The sequence below is a fragment of the Capsella rubella genome, unplaced genomic scaffold (genome assembly GCF_000375325.1).
Source record: "Capsella rubella cultivar Monte Gargano unplaced genomic scaffold, Caprub1_0 scaffold_7, whole genome shotgun sequence".
Lineage (NCBI taxonomy): Eukaryota > Viridiplantae > Streptophyta > Magnoliopsida > Brassicales > Brassicaceae > Capsella > Capsella rubella.
The window spans coordinates 1,835,420-1,853,505 of NW_006238917.1; the positions used below are offsets into that span (position 1 = coordinate 1,835,420).

Genomic DNA, 18,086 nt, shown 5'->3' on the forward strand with positions numbered 1-18,086 from the left:
ATTTGGTTTTTAGAAACTTCGACAGTGTAAGTTAATAGAGGGAGAGACTGTTTGTTTGTTGTGCTTTACAGAGTTTCAATTAGCTTCCCTGGCCCTTTCTTTAGTTATGAAAAACTATTGTCGCTGAAATAATTACGCGGTTTCAATTTGACCTTATCATTCTCTCTCTTTTGTGTATCTCTCAAAAACTCTAGTAATGGTGTTTTAAAGATTAACATCATAAAAGTGGTAATATGTTACAAAAAGTTGCAACATTTTGCAGACCTGGAGTAATAGTATTCATCTGAATTGGAGATTATATTGGTACTTTTTCCTAGTTAACCATGCATGCTGATGTAGAAACACTTACGGATAATTTTCGAATATTTTCTTTTGAGTGGTGATGAAGTGATCGGAGGAGCAAAGCTTAGAAAACAATTTGTGTTTGTAATGAGTAGAGGAAGAGAAATGGGGCTTCACCATTGGCTGTTATAAGTGAAAAGAGTGGTGGATTTCACATGATGAGCATTTTTTGCTTTCTTCCTTCTTTTCTTGATTTAATTTACACCTTTTACATTTCTCGAGCCACTCAACAGCATGTCTTCACTTTAATATTTTGCAATGTTTTTAAAATATTAATATTTGCTTAACTTTACAGAAAGGATCTGTTTTGTGTTACTACAACAAACAAAGGAAGCTGAGAATATATATATATTTTGTGCACATGCTTGCCAGTGTACTACTTCGATTTCTACGGCTCATGCTTGGAAAGCAAAATGCTCATCAATCAAATACTTGTTATCAGTTTCATCAAAGAATAGCAAAATCATCATATAATCTCATTATAAGCTTAGCCTCAACATAAGATTTCAATGGCACATATATAATACGCTTGAATAAATATATAAAATATATCATATACAATATATATAGATTCATATAATCTTTGGAATAATCAGAGATCAAGGAGAAGAAGCAGTTTTGTGGTTGAGATAGGCAGAAATGAAATACTCGCGAGGTTGAGTACAATGGTAGTGGCACATCTTCGTGCAAAAGATCTGATCATGAAGCTTAGGCATGCATTTGTTAACGACACAATGTTTGATGCAATGATATATATCCAATGCGTAGCCATGTGTCGACTTCTTTAAAGATATCTCCTCACCGTTTAAGCACCATGTTGCGTTCATCAACATACAAACCACTATCATCAATATCACCACTCTCTCGTTTATTCCCTTTGCACCCATTTTCTTACTTGAACAATTGTTTTTCTTCTTTTTTTTTTTCTTTTTTTTTTTCGTTTTTGTTTTGAAGGGAATATGAATTTGTGAATTCTTTTGAGAGAATATATATACAAGTGTATTCGTAGTATCTAACTTTCTATTTTAAGTAAATTTGTTTTTCGTTTTAGCTGTTTCATGAAGTTTGTTTTTGTGACCAAGTAAGAAATCACTAAGTATAGCGCTTATTTGTTATATAATATCAATAGTTGGACTGTCAACAGCTAATCTCATTTGTTTATAAACTGAGTTGATTTATTCTTTTGCTCTATTTTTGTTGACTCCAGATTAAGTTGTCTACTTGTATGAACCAAATATATAAAATGACTTTAACCCAAAATAAATAAAATAAAATTATATCGTAGTGAATAAGACTAATAAAATTTATCCCTTTAACATTGTTACTTTTTGTTTGTTTGATAAAAATCGCTTTAACAGTGTTTTTGCAGCTTACACTATGTTAGATGCATTGCATTATTTTTTAGATTTATTGTGCATCGGTTAGATGAGAATTTAACTATATAGTCAGTTTATATATGTATGATATACCAGTCTTTTTCGTGTAAGTACTATTCTTTAAAGTTACCCAACGTAAAATTTCATTTAAAGTATGGCCAAAATTTATTCTGGTAGACAGCCAAATCCCCAAAAAAATGTGGACGAAACACAGATTAGTGGATATTTTTCAAACTTATACCGCAAGCAAGGGACTAAGCCAAAATAGGACCAATACATGATTTCAAAACATTGCTTAAGACATACGGAACTTGTGGAGAGCAGTGCTCAGTCCTCACAAGATCCACCAACAAAGGGAAGAAGCTGGACACGTGTCTTTTCAAAGACTCTGCTTCTAATGAACATAAAGCTTCGAGTGACGAAACCAGCAGCGAAGTTCTCGCTGTCGCTTCTTCTACACGATCTGATTCCATCGGAAGAATCCATAGGACTTGTCTTTTATGTTTTTGTTGTTGTTGATGATCTGTGCATTTAAGGTAGATCTTCACAACCTTTGCGCATTCACTGACTAGACGAGACTCGAGATCGAGTTCTTTGGATACGTTCGGATTGCAAGTGACCATGTCTTGAAGGAACGTCATGTAGGATTTGTTAGACTCGTTCTCGAAGTTAAGTAGTTGAGGCTCTGTTAGGTTTAGAACTGAGCATGCTCTCTTGAACTTCCTGCGAAGGACTGTGTCTGTGTTGAGTTGCTGCGCGTGAGACGCGATGCACGAGAAAATGTCTGCGAGGATATCCACGTGTGATGCGGGCAGTGAGAATTGATTTTTTCTGTATAAATCACTCACAACCTGCAAAAGAAACAGAGAAGTCAAAAACAGAGTAACAGGCTTTGAAAAGAAAGAAACAGAGGAGGAGAGAGAGGGGACCTCGACGATTTGAGACAGTACATCAATGTGTTTCTTTGTCCTGGATACAACATACGACATGATGTGAAGACTGTCATCATCGAGATCATCTTTGTTTACGCTTTGACCAGAGACTGTTTCAAAATCTTCTATATCATCCATTGTTCTCAAGACTTTCATAAAACCCGCGAAAGTAAGAGAGGCTGCTTCCTTGAGAGCCAAGAAAATCTCTGTCCATTCATCTTCAGAGACGTTACCAGCTAATCCATCAGCCAAACGAAGCAACACAGAGATTCCGGAGCCTGTAGAGCCTTGAAATGGACTCTTTATGAACCCTATGAGGATTGACAAAACGCCTGGAAGCTGAGACCTCACAGAGCTGAAGAAGTTAACGAGTAGATCAACAAGAAGCTGCAATGCAAGTGTAGATGTCTCAGAGTCCCATGTGGGTTCTTCATTTTCTAGAGAAGCCGAGGATGGTGAATCAACACTTTCTTCGAAGAGCATATCAGTTTTACTACGTATGTTGTTAAAAACCGGGAGAATGATAGAACTAAAGATTCCAGTCCAAAAGGGTCTTGTAAAAAGATGACCATGATCCATCAAAATATTGAAGAATACTTCTATTGAACACTTTCGAATTGCTGGTCTCGGATCTGAGGCTTGCTTAGATAAACCTGAACAGATAAAAATACTCAAATCATTTAGTAAAACAGAGGATACAACTTAGAGTGTTAAGCATAGAAGCCAGATTTGGTTGTAACCTGCAAGCAGAGGAACCCAATAGGATACTTGTTCATCCAGGTCTGTAAAACTATGTGTATCCGACGAATCTTCCTTTAACGCAGAGATAGTATTGTTCTTGATTTTCTCATTCAAGACAAGTCCTCCCTCTGCAAGTTTTGAAGCGCAGAAACGAAGAAACTCTATGGTGTTGAAGCCAATGTCACCTTCAAACTTACTGTTTGTGAAGGTGATGAGACATCTAATGCAGTCTGCGTATACTGTTATCTCTGTTTCGGTTATACAATGAAAATGATCCCGCACGATTTTCTCCATTGTCTCAAAAGCCAAAAGTACAATGTTCTTCCTCTCATCAACCGCTGCAGTAGTAAAAACCTAAACCAACAAGATCATGAGATAACATTTTTCAAAAGATGAATATTGGATTAAGAAATGTGAGTGCGTTACTTACTGTGAAGACATTTTTCCAACCAGACTTCACATTACTAACTCGACTAAGTACCATTTGAGACACACATCGGACTATAAGCTCTCTAATCTCTGCGGAACTGCTTTTCTGCATAACAATGGCGAATGGTCGAAGAAACTCATGCTGGAAATGGTAGTTTGCTAGCTCCTCACGTTCCAAGAACTTCATGGAAAGCTGACGAAGCGAGTCCATCACAAATATAGCAACAGAGAGATTCTCTGACAAGCCAACTGATACGAAGAAATCAGAGAGAACGTTCCATATCCGGGACCAAACTAGTCGGATACGGTTCATGTTATAATGCCTGCCGCCACAGGAAAATAAAACAGTTGATCAGAAAGTGACAAAGAAGAGCAGTGGAATTAGTATAATAAGATTATATAATTGTAATTTACGCTGTTTCCACTAGTTTCGTGAGGCTGAAGACACGAGGATCTGTTGGGGACTGAAGTTCTGACATGGACACTTTGCATAGTGCTTTCACAAAAGAAACTATAGCTTCACTGTTCAACCTTTGGCTATTAGCATAGACATGGTTCAACTCAAAATTGCCTATTTGATCAAGCAGATTCAAATTGGCAATGAAGCTTTTGATCTGCTCTGGAGTTACTAGTTTGGGAACACTTTTCACAAGTGAAGTACTATCATAAGAACCTCCCCTAACAACAGCCATAACAGATGGATTCTGAAAAGATCCACGTTTCTTTAAATTCGGAAATCCCAAAGCTTTTTTTTCGTCTACCTCAGCTTTCTTTGGTGGGATGTAACGTGTCTCTGATGGAGATACTTCTCCTAGGAGTTGCAGATGTTCAATACGAGAAAGACAAGTTAATATATGCTCCCAAGAACCATGTAGATGGTTACCATCTTCTATGGCTATTGTTATTATGGCCTGCATACAATGGGACAGTTTGGTTATCTAATCAGTTAGTGATATATACAAAAACACAAATATATTTAGATAGGATGAGATATAAAACAAGGGACTTACTTTTACAGCATCAACATTTTTCTGCTTCATATCTGCAGCACAATGAAGATTGGTGAACTTGGCCATGGAAGTTACAAAAGCATCTCTCTGAGTTTGCATTCCCATAACTGCAGTGACGTGAACCGCATATCTGAAGCCTTGTAAGCAAAGAGATGTTGCCAGTCTATCATCACTCTGGTCAAGAGTAACACTAAATGCAGCTAGCATCGGTCCCCAAGAGACCTCAAGTATGAATCTCAAGATCGAAATATCTGTAATAGTATGATAAACAGACCTGCAGACCAAGAACATCACAAATATTGAGTCAAGAATTCTGAATCTTACTTAAAAAGTGAGAAACAAATAACACTACGACACATAAAGCTGGTATAACAATAATGCTTACTCTGATTTCTCCGGCTTAGCTTGGAACTGTTCCTGAATATCCCTTATAAGACGTCCACTGGCACCATGAGGTTTCTCATCTGGTTGCATCCAAGAAACCAGATTTAGGATGCCATCTAAGCCCAACAGTTTATTCAATCCATTCACCTGCTTGCTTTGTGGGGCTAAAGTATCAGAGTTCATCTTGATTTCTTCTTTCACAACTCGATCATATAGAGAGCCTAAGTACTCTTCAGGTAAGTCTTTCCCGTCATCTATTCCCCGATTGTTGCGGATGAAATCAGCTTTCGTCATCTAAACAGCCATTAAATATATACACAAGGCATCAGAATAGTTCAGACCATTTCTATATATCTACAGTCTCAGAAACAGGGGAATTAACAGACTTTACACTTCTTATGGCATCAAACATTAGTTCCAAAGCAAAAAACTATCTGCTTGATGAATATCAAAAGAAAAGAAGCACATACCTTGTCCTTAACCATGTTATTGTGTGCATCTGTGTTGAGCATTATCACAGAGTATGCAAGAACATAAGCAGTGTCTGCACTAGTAAAAGAACCAGGGTTGCATTTCCAGTAGTGTTCTGCAAACTTCTCCATAATTCTGTCGATTTTCTGTGCTTCTCCAGGTAGCCTAAAGCCGCGTAGGAAGAATCTTATTGCTTCGACAAAATCCTTCTTTGCAAAGTTAAAGGAGTCGACATATGCATGCATAACTTTGAGTGCAAGTTCTTCTCTTTCACCAAGATAATCACCAATCACGGTTCCATTTAGCCCTGCTGTCTTCATCAGAAAGGAAGCTACTTCCTCAGGTGAGTTGCCTATTTTCTTGCTGTTTATGAGAAATTCAATACCTTTCGATGGCTTCCTATTGAATAGAGAGATACCTTTCTGCAATTTACCAAGAACTATATCTCAGTAAAAAAAAGCAATATATATGCATAAACTCAGATATAATAACAAACTAAAGGACTTGCAAATACTAAACCTGCAGTTCAATTTTGTAAGCCCTTCGTTGCTCAAGCATAGAAGCATCATAAGCTTCTGGATTAGTTGTATCTGGCTGTGAATCACAGTCAGATATAGTTCCTTCTAGTTCACCAATCTGACCTGCATTACTGTCCATAGAAGCATAAACTTGTGATCCCTTAGGCCAAACCGTCTCACTCACTTTCAACTGCTGGTCCATCCAATTTCCCATTGCCTTGGCTATGTTAACCAAACATTTGACTGAATCATTCCTGAATGTGCTATCTTGCGCTGGAGACAGCGTTGTTGATGATCCCGTCGGTGGTCCTAGAGCAGTTTTGAGAAGACCGTTGACAATCCTGCAAGTATCTGATGGAATTATAAGAGCTTTAATACATTACATTTACTCTTAACGAGCTATGCAACAATTTTGTGACAGTTTCTTAGACTAATCTAATAATACCTTTCAAGTATGTTGGAAGAGTCCACATCGCAGTCGTAGTTCACAAAGATATCCACAATCAGCTGCGGATCTTGCGACATTTTATCTAGCAAGTTGAGAACAGTCATCTTCTGCAAGTAACTAGGCTGGAGAACGTTCTCAAGCACGCGAAGAACAATCATCGGAAAGAAAATGCCGATTTCGGCTTTCAAGACTGATCTAAGCTTTGATAACAAGCTCATGAAGATAGCACATTGCAATTGAAATATCGACATGATTGACACCGCACTGTTCTTCAGTAGTGATAAGCATAAGTATTGCTTAACCGCATTGATGAAGCTGTCATTGGAGCGCCAGACAGAACCACCATTGTCAATAATGACTTTGAGCAACTCCAAAGACAAAGTCTTACCCCTGACCATGATCTGATCATCATTGTTCTCCTTGGACGAAAACCTCATAGACAATTTACACAAGTTCTTGAACAGAAGAAAAGCGTCCTGTCTCATCTTACTCATGTCACCTGTCTCTGAATCACCTTCTCCGTTTGTTACGTAGCCTCGAAACGAAGGTGAATCCGGAGTCATAACGGTTTCAGTCTCAGGATTTTGCAAAAGAATCTCAATCACATCAGGAGGAGGAAAAGGACTTCCTTGTCCTGCAGCCATGACTTCATTCACAAACCCTTGGCAGAAATAAACAGAGCTTCCTTCATTAACACTCTTGTCCGTGAAGGTTAACAGCTCGTTGACATATATGGTTTTGACAGAAACATCAAGCGAATCCTCCTCGGATCTTGTGAAGATGACGAGCATCATCTGAGCTAACACCGATTTAGCACAGATCTGTGTCTTGCCGCTCAAGCCACCGAGGTAAATGTTGTAACAAGTCTTGACAACGTGTAACAAGCAATCACCACGGATCAAGACACCTGGGGATCTAACTGCAGCGAGGAGAACTCGGAGAACAGCGAGCTGAATCGGTTCCTCGGCTATAGCACCGACTTTGGAGACGGCGTTGACGAGTTTGAAGAGGATCGAATCTTGTTTAGAGGATTGGATCTCGCCGCGGAGGATCGAGAGAGAGAAGAGCTTGAAAGCGCAATCCAGAGATGGCTCGACGACTTTCGAATAAGCTGTGTCGAGAGACAAGAGGAAAGGCTGGAGAACGGAATCTGCGTCTGAAGCGGCGAGGCCGGAGACGACGGAGGAAGGATCGTGGAAGTCGTCGGGGAGAGATTCGAGCTTGTCGAGAACGGATTTACAAGAGGACACGAGGTACGTGTGTTTACGCCACGCCGCGTTTTTTATGATCTTGTCTAATGACGGACCTATGATCCGGCCACAGCGGGTTGCGCCGCCGAGAGTTTGTGACGTCGACATCGCCGGAAAAACTAAACGGAAAGTTTTAAATTTAGTTCATATCGGAAAGGAGAAAGAGAGAGAGAAGCTTTGAACGTACGTTTCAATTTCGTGAAGTGTGGCATTTATATATATAGCTTCTTGATTTTTGCTGAATCGGTAAAAGCTTCCCTGCTGAAGAGGGAGAGCGCGTGTAAATAACGTGGTACAGAAAGGCGTGTGTGATTCGGTTTTGTGCTAATTAACCCACTCATCTCCCACCTCCCAATGGGCATGTCTGAATATACTACTATATACTATATACGTATTAACATGTATAATAATATGGTTACTCACGTCGGAAAATAATAATAATGGTTTTTAATCAAATTTGACTTTCGATGAAACGTAATCTTCGAAATTTAATTGCATTATAAATTTCTTTAGCTGTTCTGTATGACTTTTTTTACGTAACAGTATGATGAGTAATCGAGTAGTCGTAACTAAAGATTTCTTTAATTACTTCCCTCTCTGATTTTTTACTGTATATTCACCAAAATATATATAATTCTAATTAATTAGTCAGTCATTTTAACACTTGGGTTTAATTTTGGTCAAGAGTTCTCCGATTTATAGTATATCTTTTAGGTGGTTATAACTTATCAATCAATTCACTTCTGCGACTAAAATTAATCCGACTTGTATAAGTACCAATTAGTCAAATGATTATTTTGGTTTTTTTTTTTTTTTTTGTTATCAAACCATAGATTATTGTGGGTTTAATCCAACTATACTGGTGTCCAAACGCCAAACACGACGACCTCTTGACCTCTCTTAACAATGATAGATATTGATGTTTCTTGCAATATTCTCTTTTGTTTACAATGTGAAACCGTAAGGACATCGCAATATATATGCTTTTTTTTTTTAAGAAAGATAAATATAATCGATATATCTCGCCTTTTCTACAAAATTATTTTATGATAAACATACAATATCAATGGTATTTGATTGGTACGTTGCATTAATTTTGTATACATAAGTGGACGTTTTCAAAGCAAGTAAACTGAATTTGCTTGGATAAACCCAAATGGTGATGAAAGGTAGATGTAACGTTTTAACTTGTATCAATCCTCCAAATTAGACCTAGTCGTCTTAATATGATCAAAGGAACCTAAAACCAACAAATTAAAGACTTCTAGAAACATTTACTTATTCTATATTTGAAAGCATTGATTCATGATCATTCTCGATCGCAGTATTCTTCCTCATCGAGTTCCTTCATCCACGTTTCCTCAACTTTGTAAAACGACATAGTCCTCGATTCCTCCAACACTCTTCCACATTCCTTTCACTTGTTTGCAAATTTTTTTAATGATTCTACCAAGCATAGGGGCAATAGAATTGGTGTTTATAAAAGAGGAAAAAATAACTCGATAAGCCCATTCTCAAAATTAGATGTTTGTTCCTCTTATGTTATATGTGTAACTCATGATACCAGCAAATCAACGACCGTTTGAATCCAGCCAATGGCAATCAGACCATGCAGTGTTCGAGATGGATGTAGATCAGTCCCAGCATATGTGTGCCAAACGGGGAAATGAGATTTGGTGGTCTACCGGATGATGAAGATGGAAGATGGCGATGAGTTTATGTTGATTACATGCTTTGTTATTTTAAAACTTCTTTAAATCATGTGTTGTTAGTGATTTTATTAATCTTTGTGTTTTGTTGTTGTTGTTAAGATTTTAAGTTTGTGACTTTGTGTTGTTAAATTTGTTTATTAACAAGACTCGACGTCTCGACCCATGAAATTGAGATAACTAAACCGAAGTAAACCGAAATAACCCACAACACTAAACAAAACATATAAAACACCAAAAGGTAAAGGCATAAACATGCGAGCGCCCACCACACACACACAGGTGTGTCATCGTCGCTCATCGTGAAGGAATCTGCTTGCTTTCATTTGGGAAGATTCCGATATATCTCTCTCACAAGACACGTTCCTACGTACACTTTTGCTTTGGTGAGCATCGATCGACGAACGAGAGATATGGAGAGCGACTCCGAGATGGTTGCGTTGCCACTGTTACCGACTCCGATAGAATCCAACTACAGGGCTTGCACCATTCCTTATCGATTCCCTTCTGATAATCCCAGAAAGGCTACTCCCACTGAGATCTCTTGGATCGATCTCTTCTCCAACTCCATCCCTTCTTTCAAGTTCGCATCTCTCTCTCTCTCTTTGAGCTTTTGATTCTGTTTTACATTTCTGTTCATGGGTTAAGTCAAGCTCTGATTTTTGTGTTCTAAGAAGCTCATATACCTCTCAAATAGCTCGGATTTTGGATTTTATCCTTCAGCTGATACATGTATTTATCCGTTTTCCCCCGTAGAGCTCCGATCAATCTGTTCAATTTTGGTTTAACGATATCCCTGATTCATATAAGAAACTTAAACTTCAGTGTTCGATAGCTGCTTTGTTTGAATTTTTCAGGGAACGTGCGGAGAGCGATACAACCGTTCCAGATGCTCCTGTTCGAGCTGAAAAATTTGCCAAAAGGTTTTTTTTTTTTTGTGTGTGTGTGTACTATTATAGCTTGTTGCCTCGCATGTGTTTTCATAGTTGCTAAAAAAAAACCACTCTTTCGCTCAAGAGCATTCAATGTGCATTTAATTTCTCTCAAGGTATGCGGGGATTCTTGAGGACTTGAAGAAAGATCCAGAGAGCCATGGTGGTCCACCAGATTGCATTGTAAGTTTTAAAACGCTTTCTCCTTGCTAAGTTAAGATAGCTTTGTTGTTCATGGATTAGTTTGTGGTTTTTTTTTGCAGCTTCTCTGCAGAATCCGTGAGCTAATACTAAGAGAACTAGGATTTAGAGACATATTCAAGAAAGTTAAGGTATGGTTTTCTTGAAAAGTGCTTTTCTCGTAAACCGTAGTTTCTCTTGTGCCCTTTTCTGATACGGCAAGTTCATTTAGGATGAGGAGAATGCTAAGGCTATATCATTATTTCCTGAAGTTGTCCGTCTAAGTGATGCTATTGAAGATGAAGGAAAGCGCATAGAGAATCTGGTAAGAGGGATATTTGCTGGAAACATCTTTGATCTGGGTTCTGCACAGGTATATGATCTCTTTATCTTCATGCACTGGTGCTTTTATCACCTCTCTTTTGTTGAGTATCTTAATGAAGGGATTTTGTATTTCGTTTCCCCATATTGAAGCTTGCTGAGGTTTTCTCAAAAGACGGGATGTCATTTTTGGCTAGTTGCCAAAACTTAGTTCCACGACCATGGGTTATTGATGACTTGGATAACTTTCAAGCTAGATGGGTCAAAAAGCCTTGGAAGAAGGTCAGTTCTTTAACTTCACTCTGTTTTCTCTGTTTAAATACTTTATCATGACTTAAAAGAGTATGATCGCAGGACATACTGATTTGTTTTATGTCTCCTTTTCATGACAGGCAGTTATATTTGTCGATAATTCTGGTGCAGACATAATTTTGGGTATCTTGCCTTTTGCTAGAGAAATGCTACGTCGAGGAATGCAGGTGCTTCCATGTCCTAAAGGCCTTATTGTTCTCTGGTTTGGCTTTCTGATTGTGAGAAATTGTTAATTAAGTATGTTCTAAGTTTTTTGTTCCTGCTCTGTACTTCCCTTTTGAAGGTTGTGTTGGCTGCTAATGAGCTTCCATCTATCAACGATGTAACTTATATCGAGCTTGCAGAGATCTTGTCTAAGGTGATGAATAGAATCATTCGGGTACTCCTGTCCATTACAGATTAAAGAAACTCAACCCTGACAGTCTTAATTTACCAGCTGAAGGACGAAAGTGGACAATTGATGGGTGTTGATACTTCAAATCTTCTTATTGCAAATTCAGGGAACGACTTACCGGTATGGTATTTAAAATCTCTCAGAAGAAGAATGGACTTTTAGTACCACCAAGGCACCAAGTCCTGTTTTATCCATTCCAATTGTTAAATTCTCTTCTCCTATAACTGTTGCAGGTTATTGATCTTGCTAGAGTTTCACAGGAGGTTGCATACCTTTCAACCGATGCAGACTTGGTCATCTTAGAAGGCATGGTAAGACCTTTAATCCTATGAAGGTGGCGAAATATGTGTTATCTAGTCTTAGCAGGTTCCAACAAACTGACTCCTTGACTGTTCTGGACAGGGCCGTGGGATAGAGACAAACCTTTATGCTCAGTTCAAGTGTGATTCCCTCAAGATTGGAATGGTAATTAGCTTAGAGTTTCATAGTGTTACATAGAGAAAGAGTTATGGGGTTTCTTGATTCTTCCTCATTAAGTCTATTCTTTTGTTATGCAGGTGAAGCATCCAGAAGTAGCACAATTTCTCGGAGGACGGCTTTATGACTGTGTCATCAAATACAATGAAGTGCAGAATTAATTATAGTATTTCACAACTTCATTTTTACTGAACCGTCCAATCATTTTTATCATGTCATATAAAACAGCTCTTAGGCTTTGTAACTTAGAGATCAAAATTCTACTCTGTCTGCATTAAGATCTAAGAATTGATAACTCTTTCGACATTCATCGTTTAAAATACGCAAAGCACTAATCTTTCTGATTGGTCCTTTGTGTTTGAAAGTTACATATCTGAGAACATGGTCCAATTTCATTGTTTAATTTACCATCACAATCAACGATAAATCACACTTACGAAATCAGTATTCTCTGTCTACAATTTGAAAGTGTCATATAACGTTGTTAGAAATCAGGTAAGGAGAAATCTCACAATATTATTTTAAAATCTCACATTCATCATCAATACAATAAGATGTGCTTTAAGCGGGTAAAATGGAAATGCATTGAAAGATAAAAAGAAAAAGAAACGTAGGATGCAGCAACAGAAGATGAATCAATCACTTAGTCTTGGTGGGATATGAGGCCATCTTGTTGATTCCGCAGAGTCCCTCTGGTTTACCAGTGTTTCTCTTCATCCTAATAAACCCTTTCTCCCCCCATCTTGGTCCCCATGAGTTCTTAACAATAACATAGTCTGATCCTTTTGATGAACCGTATCCAACCGCTGCTACACCGTGGTCTAGGTCTGTTCCACATCTTCCATTAAACACTCCCTGTAAAAATAACACCAATCCCCAAATGGGTTTTTGAGAGAATGCAACAAGATTGGAATACATAGAAAAAAGTTTATCTATCAGAACTGTCTGTTATATGTATATATACCCCTTTGTAGAATTGAAAGTCTCTTCCTGAAGCCTCAATAGCCACACTGACTGGCTGATGAGCTAATGCTTTTACTAGACTTTCATCGTTTTCTGGGACATCCTCATAGCCGCTGATAGTCACACGTTCGACATCCTCCTGTGTAAGATTCATGAATGATCAGTGTCTATAATTAATATGTATCACAGTATGAGTTTTGATTCATGTTTTTGTCTAGCGTTTTGTTACTTTCTGCTCTTGGCAAATTCCTTCTTCCATGAGATAAGGGTAATCGTCTTCTTTGTGGAGACCACCTGTTGAAATTATGTACTGGAATGCATAGTCCATGAGACCTCCATTGCACCCACTGTTGAAAGTTGTGTCACAGTCTATGAGTTCTTGCTCGGAAAGCGAACTTAGGTTCCCTGTCGTGATCTGGTTGATCCCCTCGACAGCTGCAACTGTTGAAAATGCCCAACAGCTACCTGCAACATTAAAGTAAGATCATTTTTAAATACCTATTCCAATCTCTAGGTTCTATTCTGTTCAACTTTGGGGCCAAGAAAGGTAAAAGAGAGAAATGTTACCACATTGACCCTGGTCCTTGACAGGAGTCACAGCGCCTTTCTTCCTCCAGTCTACGGATTTAGGCAAGTCACTGATGTCTCTGTACCTGAAGTTAGCAGAGGGCTGTCTCTTTCTAGAGAACTGCGGCTTTGCGAGTCCTAGATATTTTCCCTTGAACTCTTCATGGGACAAATCCGCAAACTCGTTCAAACCTAGCCAGTAACTGCTGATCTCATTGTTCCTCTGGTCTATATGCATCAGGTTCTCCCTGAACACCTCGAACCTGTGCACCTTCTCCTCCACGCTTTTGTAAGCCTTGCTGTGTTCTGACATCCATGCTTCAAAGAGCTCTAGAAGATTTTCAGTTGATGTCAAATGCTCCGGTGTGTATCCAACGATGGAGAAATCACGGGCAAGAGCAGAACAGAGGAGAGCTGATGCTGAAATGGCGACCAAAAGAGAGAATTTTGTAAGTGATGGTGCCGAGAAAGCCATAGCTGAATCTGTCCACTGAGAGAAGAGGAAGAAGAAGAAGAAGAGATGGTGAGAAAGAGAGTAGAGGAATAGAGCTTATATACAAGTGGGAGAGAAGACAAAGTCTCTTAGCATTGGCTTTGAAGCAAAGACAATGATTAATTTTTTTTAAAACCAAGTACGCCGGTCTCTGAGTCTTCACGGTTGGATCATTTTTGGTTAAGCCTTTTGTTCTAAGCGTGAAATTTTCAACAAAACAGCTTCACTTTCAGACTGTTAATGATTATTAAATTATGTGGAGGGGGAATCTATAAAACAAAGTTATGTATAGGCTTAAATTTCTGAATCTTTACTATTCTTGATAATTTTTTGGTTTCGTACAAACAGGTGAGAATAGGAAAAAAAATCAATACAGAAGCACAATTGTGAATATACCTACACGAAAAACAAAATCGTAGTCGTTCAAAAGCTTTATCTCTATACTAGAATAATGGCAATTTCCTCGGTAGATGTAAGTTTCCAGATCTTTACTATCGTAGCTTCCCTGCGGAATGCAAATATACTGAAACAGAGACGACCCTGCAAAGTGCAAACACAGTAATGCATTTTAAAGAAACCTTTTACGCAATCATTGGCTCTTATGTGCATGAATGTTGGTGGCTACTTTTGATATCAAAAATTGAGATGATTATACCAGTAAAAGGGAAATATGGTGGTTAACTTACGTTGAGCCCAAGAAGAATGCAAGGGAAAGATGGAAATTGAAGAGGAATACAGAGACAACCGCGGTGAGAAGCATTGCCACTGATGTCGAATAAACCTACGTACCAATTGATAAAGTTAAACCACATGTGCAATAGTGACTATTAAGGGGAACCTGCTGAGAACTGAATATGCATTAGCAAATTCACTACCTTTACAATATTATCTGCATATTTCATCACCATTGACACAGCAATGCCACTGCAAAATAACCAATAAAATAATATTTTAATCTGTTAACTTCCTGAACTTACAGTAAGAATTAAGGAGTCTGGCCTCTAAAGTAGCTTTTACCTGAGAGCATGGTTAAGAATCATGAGTACTGTGATGAATGAGTAACCATGGAAGAATCCCCTGAAAATGGAAAACATCACACATTCAATACCAGACCAGATGCGACATAACAGTATAATAACTCTGCCAGTAAAAGATAATGAGCTCTACAACAACAAGACTATAGAGAAGTAGTAAATAAAGAGAGAAGAAGTATATAAAGAGAGAGGAATTCTCAATGGAGACACAATCGCACGTGTACTAATTTCTAGCAAATCTGAAAGGAAATAGACAAGAAGAATTTGGATTTACTTATTTGCAACAGCATCGAAATCCTGGATCACTATAGCAATTGCGTTGAAAGCCATCCCAAAGACATATAGCCAGAAATTCTGTACATTTATATTCCTCGAAGGTCGTTTTTTTATAATGGCCTGCCAAGATGGAAAGCAAAACCTTTATAAGCTTTATAAATCATAAGTTATCAATGGAATGACCCAATTATACTGTTTTGAATAACAAAGTAAATTACACTAATTAGTGTTAACATATACACAAAGAAAATAAACAAATCAGTTTGAGTATTTTAAGAGTCCTAATATCCCACCTCTGTGTAGACTCCAGCAAAACCACTTAAAAGAGCCATGACCTAGAAACGAAAATAAAAGATTATATCAATTGGTGTGGGCATGAAAGAGCTTCACAACCCTGAGTTGATATTAGCATGCAAAGGTGGCTAACAGCTTACAATTGCCATAATCCAGCCAGGTAGAGATGTCTGAAGAACACGATCAGAACTGCAAAAGCAATTTCAGATATGAGACCATGTTTAAATAAGATCAGTAGAGACCTGAAAGTTCGCAGAGCAAGCCTAAGACCAACTGAACAGGAAATGAACTATCTTATGTTATGCATCATATGCAAGAATCGGTGAAGCTAGCATTCAGAAGAAAATCAAGGGGTACAAAAATCAAGTGGCACATTTACTTTGAATTCAACTGAGCAGTAGTGCATCCGCAACACAATAAAATGAATCCCGCCCACTGAATCTCGCTCAACCTGTTAGAGAAGATATAGTATGCAAATTGATTAAAAAAGAGGCTGTTCACACTTAATTTAATTGATGGGACTAGAAAACGGATAGCATATGGATTTCCAGAACAAATATTCATTAGAAGGTAAGAAATCCATTTCAATTTGAGTAAAAACCTACTTTTTCTTCAGTATAATTCTGTACAAGACACCGGTACTTATGATGTTCAAGTTCTTCAATATCTGATAGCCTGGGGCGTCTACGTATGCAAAAATATAGTACTGCCACATAAAAGGTGACACCACAAGTAGTAAGAAACATATTAACATGAACAACATAGGTTACAAAGATCGAGCTAAGCCACAAAAAATCAGGAACCTGTAACAAATTCTTGAAAAGATACAATGCTGCAGGAATAGGAAAGACTTTAACTTCGTCATATGTCGTGCTTAACCTGATTAAAAGACAGGTTTTGGGTATCAGTAAGGAAATAAAGTCATGTTCAAAGAGATACATGGAACCAGTTCGACCAAAGAATTATAAAGGAAACTAATTGAACCAGTTCCTACCTGTTGTCGTCAGTAACACCTTCGTTTTTCCATATTCTTGTCAATGCAAGGAGAGATAACGCACATTTCAGAGTCTCAACCTGATGTCCACCAAAGAGTAAACAAAAATCACTATTTCAGCCTAATAGAAGACTATTATGATTCAGAGATAATAAACCACACAACTAAAATTTCACAATACAGAGTAATAAAATGATCAAACTCACCAAAAAGTTGGCGGTTGTAACACTATACTCATACTTGCCGGCTCGTTTGGACCACACGATGAGTATCGCTTGAGAACTCGTCAGAACCGTCAGTGCACAGGTCACTACGCCCCTGCCTCAACACATTAAATTAAAAACGAGAGAAGAATTTCCATAATTTCGGGATTATATTATTTTGAAATTAATCAAGCTTACTTTCGTTTCCAGTTGATCCGTTCACTGGATCCAACCCCAAGAGTAGCCATAGCAATGTTACTCGAAGCAACTGACAAATCAAAACACCAATGAGCACACTAAACGAACACAAACCAAAAAAAAAAAGTAAAGATTGAGAGAAGATAGAAGAAGACAAAAAAAAAAAAAAAAACTCACCCGTATGAGTTTTCCCTTTCACACTCTCGATATCAGAAGAGACGCCATGATCGTCCTGAAGCTCAGAACAAAATCGAGCATTAAAGAGAGTAAAAACCCTAAATTGAAATCGAAAGAAAGAAGAAGTGGACAGAAGCAACGACTCACCTCATCTTTGATTTTCCGGTACTCCATTGTATTCAGTCTCTCAGATCTCTGTGATCTCTACTCCCAACAATACATACTCCAAACTCCAGCTTTAAAAAAAAAAAAATGGAAATTTTGGACAATTAAATGTAAGAAAAAGGAAAAAAGTGCTTAATATTCTATGTTGGGCTTAATATCCATTGGGCCTTAGTCCAAGACAATACCTGGTTGTCTCGTCTGGGCTCTTCTCACAAATATTATGTTATTGTTTGAAGGTGATTTGATTTTTGTTTTTTTCAACATGAAATTTGTTTGCCAGTGGGTGGTGCAATTACAAAGAAAAAAAACCTAATTTTATTTGTGTTTTGTGAATTTTGATGGAATGGAACCCTACCTGAAAACAATGTATATCTATTTTTTTAGATGCATACATACACAAAACAAGTAAACTATACAATATACAAAACAACAATAAACATAAAAATACAATTGTTATATATTAAAAAAAAACGAAATGTGATTGGCTGGGCATAAA

General features: G+C 37.8%; 4 protein-coding genes across 5 annotated transcripts; 1 reads left to right on the forward strand and 3 right to left on the reverse strand.

Annotated features, from left to right (window-relative positions):
* Positions 1-1,834: 1,834 nt before the first annotated feature.
* On the reverse strand, positions 1,835-8,031 carry LOC17880014 (brefeldin A-inhibited guanine nucleotide-exchange protein 4). Of its 2 annotated transcripts, none has more exons than XM_006282932.2 (10): positions 6,649-8,031; positions 6,205-6,544; positions 5,685-6,107; positions 5,216-5,508; positions 4,831-5,104; positions 4,235-4,731; positions 3,822-4,143; positions 3,391-3,745; positions 2,648-3,303; positions 1,835-2,569 (listed from the first exon to the last, which is right to left on the reverse strand). In XM_006282932.2, exons 1-10 carry the CDS (start codon positions 8,007-8,009, stop codon positions 1,973-1,975), a joined length of 5,118 nt encoding a protein of 1,705 aa, XP_006282994.1. In that variant the 5' UTR covers positions 8,010-8,031; the 3' UTR covers positions 1,835-1,972. The 2 variants fall into 2 exon arrangements, with proteins under 2 accessions (XP_006282994.1, XP_023635276.1); XM_023779508.1 differs by having other exon boundaries at positions 6,205-6,554; positions 6,649-6,709.
* A 1,842-nt stretch (positions 8,032-9,873) lies between these two features.
* Positions 9,874-12,570, forward strand: LOC17877836 (uncharacterized protein At2g17340). The gene is made up of 12 exons (XM_006283909.2): positions 9,874-10,193; positions 10,468-10,533; positions 10,659-10,725; positions 10,806-10,874; positions 10,955-11,095; positions 11,197-11,325; positions 11,436-11,522; positions 11,639-11,713; positions 11,792-11,869; positions 11,983-12,060; positions 12,152-12,214; positions 12,307-12,570. The coding sequence occupies exons 1-12, from the start codon at positions 10,024-10,026 to the stop codon at positions 12,385-12,387; spliced, it is 1,104 nt and encodes a 367-aa protein (XP_006283971.1). The 5' UTR covers positions 9,874-10,023; the 3' UTR covers positions 12,388-12,570.
* A 125-nt stretch (positions 12,571-12,695) lies between these two features.
* LOC17879995 (cysteine protease XCP1) lies at positions 12,696-14,250 on the reverse strand. Its single transcript, XM_006283953.2, has 4 exons — positions 13,757-14,250; positions 13,419-13,654; positions 13,191-13,328; positions 12,696-13,081 (listed from the first exon to the last, which is right to left on the reverse strand). The coding sequence occupies exons 1-4, from the start codon at positions 14,229-14,231 to the stop codon at positions 12,866-12,868; spliced, it is 1,065 nt and encodes a 354-aa protein (XP_006284015.1). The 5' UTR covers positions 14,232-14,250; the 3' UTR covers positions 12,696-12,865.
* Positions 14,251-14,519: 269 nt separating this feature from the next.
* On the reverse strand, positions 14,520-17,671 carry LOC17877870 (CMP-sialic acid transporter 4). Its single transcript, XM_006286130.2, has 15 exons — positions 17,573-17,671; positions 17,426-17,480; positions 17,249-17,318; positions 17,054-17,165; positions 16,848-16,927; positions 16,657-16,732; positions 16,459-16,559; positions 16,233-16,304; positions 15,994-16,042; positions 15,853-15,894; positions 15,558-15,679; positions 15,267-15,326; positions 15,125-15,173; positions 14,936-15,030; positions 14,520-14,789 (listed from the first exon to the last, which is right to left on the reverse strand). The coding sequence occupies exons 1-15, from the start codon at positions 17,597-17,599 to the stop codon at positions 14,741-14,743; spliced, it is 1,059 nt and encodes a 352-aa protein (XP_006286192.1). The 5' UTR covers positions 17,600-17,671; the 3' UTR covers positions 14,520-14,740.
* Between the last annotated feature and the right edge of the window lie 415 nt (positions 17,672-18,086).